Here is a 1,264-nt window from a genome sequence, read left to right as displayed (position 1 = left end):
CCCCCTTCTTCATCCTTTTCCTTTGTTGCTTTCCAAGCCTGCGGGCTGCACTGCCTTTGCATCTCTAAGCCAGTCTGTGCAAGCTTCTCTCCCGGTTAATTGCTTTGTAAAATACATAATGGAAAGTGGAGATTCTCACCCAAAAGCTGGCAGCAGGGGGTGGCAAGAGGCCTTTTTTTTTTTTTTTAATTGGTAGTTCATTAGGCTGTGAGCAGGGTCTGGTGCTAAACACTTTTGTTTCGTGGTTTTCGTTGTGGTTGGGAAAAAAACTGGATGGATGGATGGATGTTCACATTTGCTGCTATGTTATGGTGGCTGTGGCAATTAAAGCTCTGAGGATGCACAGAGTATAGTCAATATATATCAAGAAGCATCACTTTGAATGATTACTGCTATTTGCAGCTGGTTACTGTTTCCCAAACAAAGCATGGTAGGACCGAGCCCTCACCCCTCCATCTCTCACTTCTACTTCTCACCAGATCTTAGATGTCAGAAGTCATTAAAAAAACAGCCGAAGCAAATGTATGTTGTGGTTGCGAAACCGTGTGTATTCAGTACACAGAGTTATCTGGCCTTCGCGTGTGCTGCTGTGGTATCTGTTGTTACTGCTGTGTCAAAGGCAGGTACCACAAAACCAGCTGGATGCACAAAACCCCAGATTCCCGGGGATTTTGCAGATACTCCCCCTGTTCGGGATCCCACCAGGGCCGTGAATTGAGTCAGCATTCACGAGCCGTCGGCTAATCGGAAGGGGCATCCGTGCCGGAGGATGGACTTTCGCAGAGTCCTTTCCTCCCCAGCCGCCGCCAAAGGATGCCAAGCTGGCTCTTGTGCAATCACGGAGGCAGCATGTTTGCGTGGGGGAGAAGGATGAGCTGCTGGAAAGCAATATAAGGCGCGCGGCGGGGAGCACGAGAGCGACCCGGGGCAGCGGTGGGTGAAGGAGCATAGAGCGGCCTGGCGATGGTAAGTGTGATGAGAGCAAGGGGAGATCTTGACGCTGGTGGGACCGCTCAGGGCTGCTGCAGCGAGCAAGGAGCAGAGCGGGGAATAAACCCTCCTCGCCTGGAGGTCTGGCGGTCACAGCCGCTCGGGGTCGAGCGGAGGGGGTAGGGCAGCGATGTGCTGCCAGACCAGAGTGGGGCAAAGCCCCATTCTCAGTGCACCTGCAGGGCAGAGGGGTGGCAGAGCATCACGCCAGCCACCGGCCCCGGCTGAGTCGTATCCACATCTCTGATAAGGAGACTCCAGTGTCCAGGGCTCA

General features: G+C 53.4%; 1 protein-coding gene across 1 annotated transcript in view; it reads left to right on the top strand.

Annotated features, from left to right (window-relative positions):
• Positions 1–1,120: 1,120 nt before the first annotated feature.
• Positions 1,121–1,264, top strand: part of LOC103912570 (uromodulin-like) — a 6,294-nt gene continuing 6,150 nt past the window's right edge. The window contains exon 1 of the mRNA XM_009318864.1: positions 1,121–1,138. Coding sequence (XP_009317139.1) covers positions 1,121–1,138 — 18 coding nt within the window. The remainder of the gene's footprint in view (positions 1,139–1,264) is intronic.

The sequence above is a fragment of the Pygoscelis adeliae genome, unplaced genomic scaffold, assembly GCF_000699105.1.
Source record: "Pygoscelis adeliae isolate BGI_AS28 unplaced genomic scaffold, ASM69910v1 Scaffold622, whole genome shotgun sequence".
Lineage (NCBI taxonomy): Eukaryota > Metazoa > Chordata > Aves > Sphenisciformes > Spheniscidae > Pygoscelis > Pygoscelis adeliae.
The sequence above is the reverse complement of the archived record's forward strand: the minus strand, read 5'-3'. Positions and strand labels throughout refer to the sequence as shown.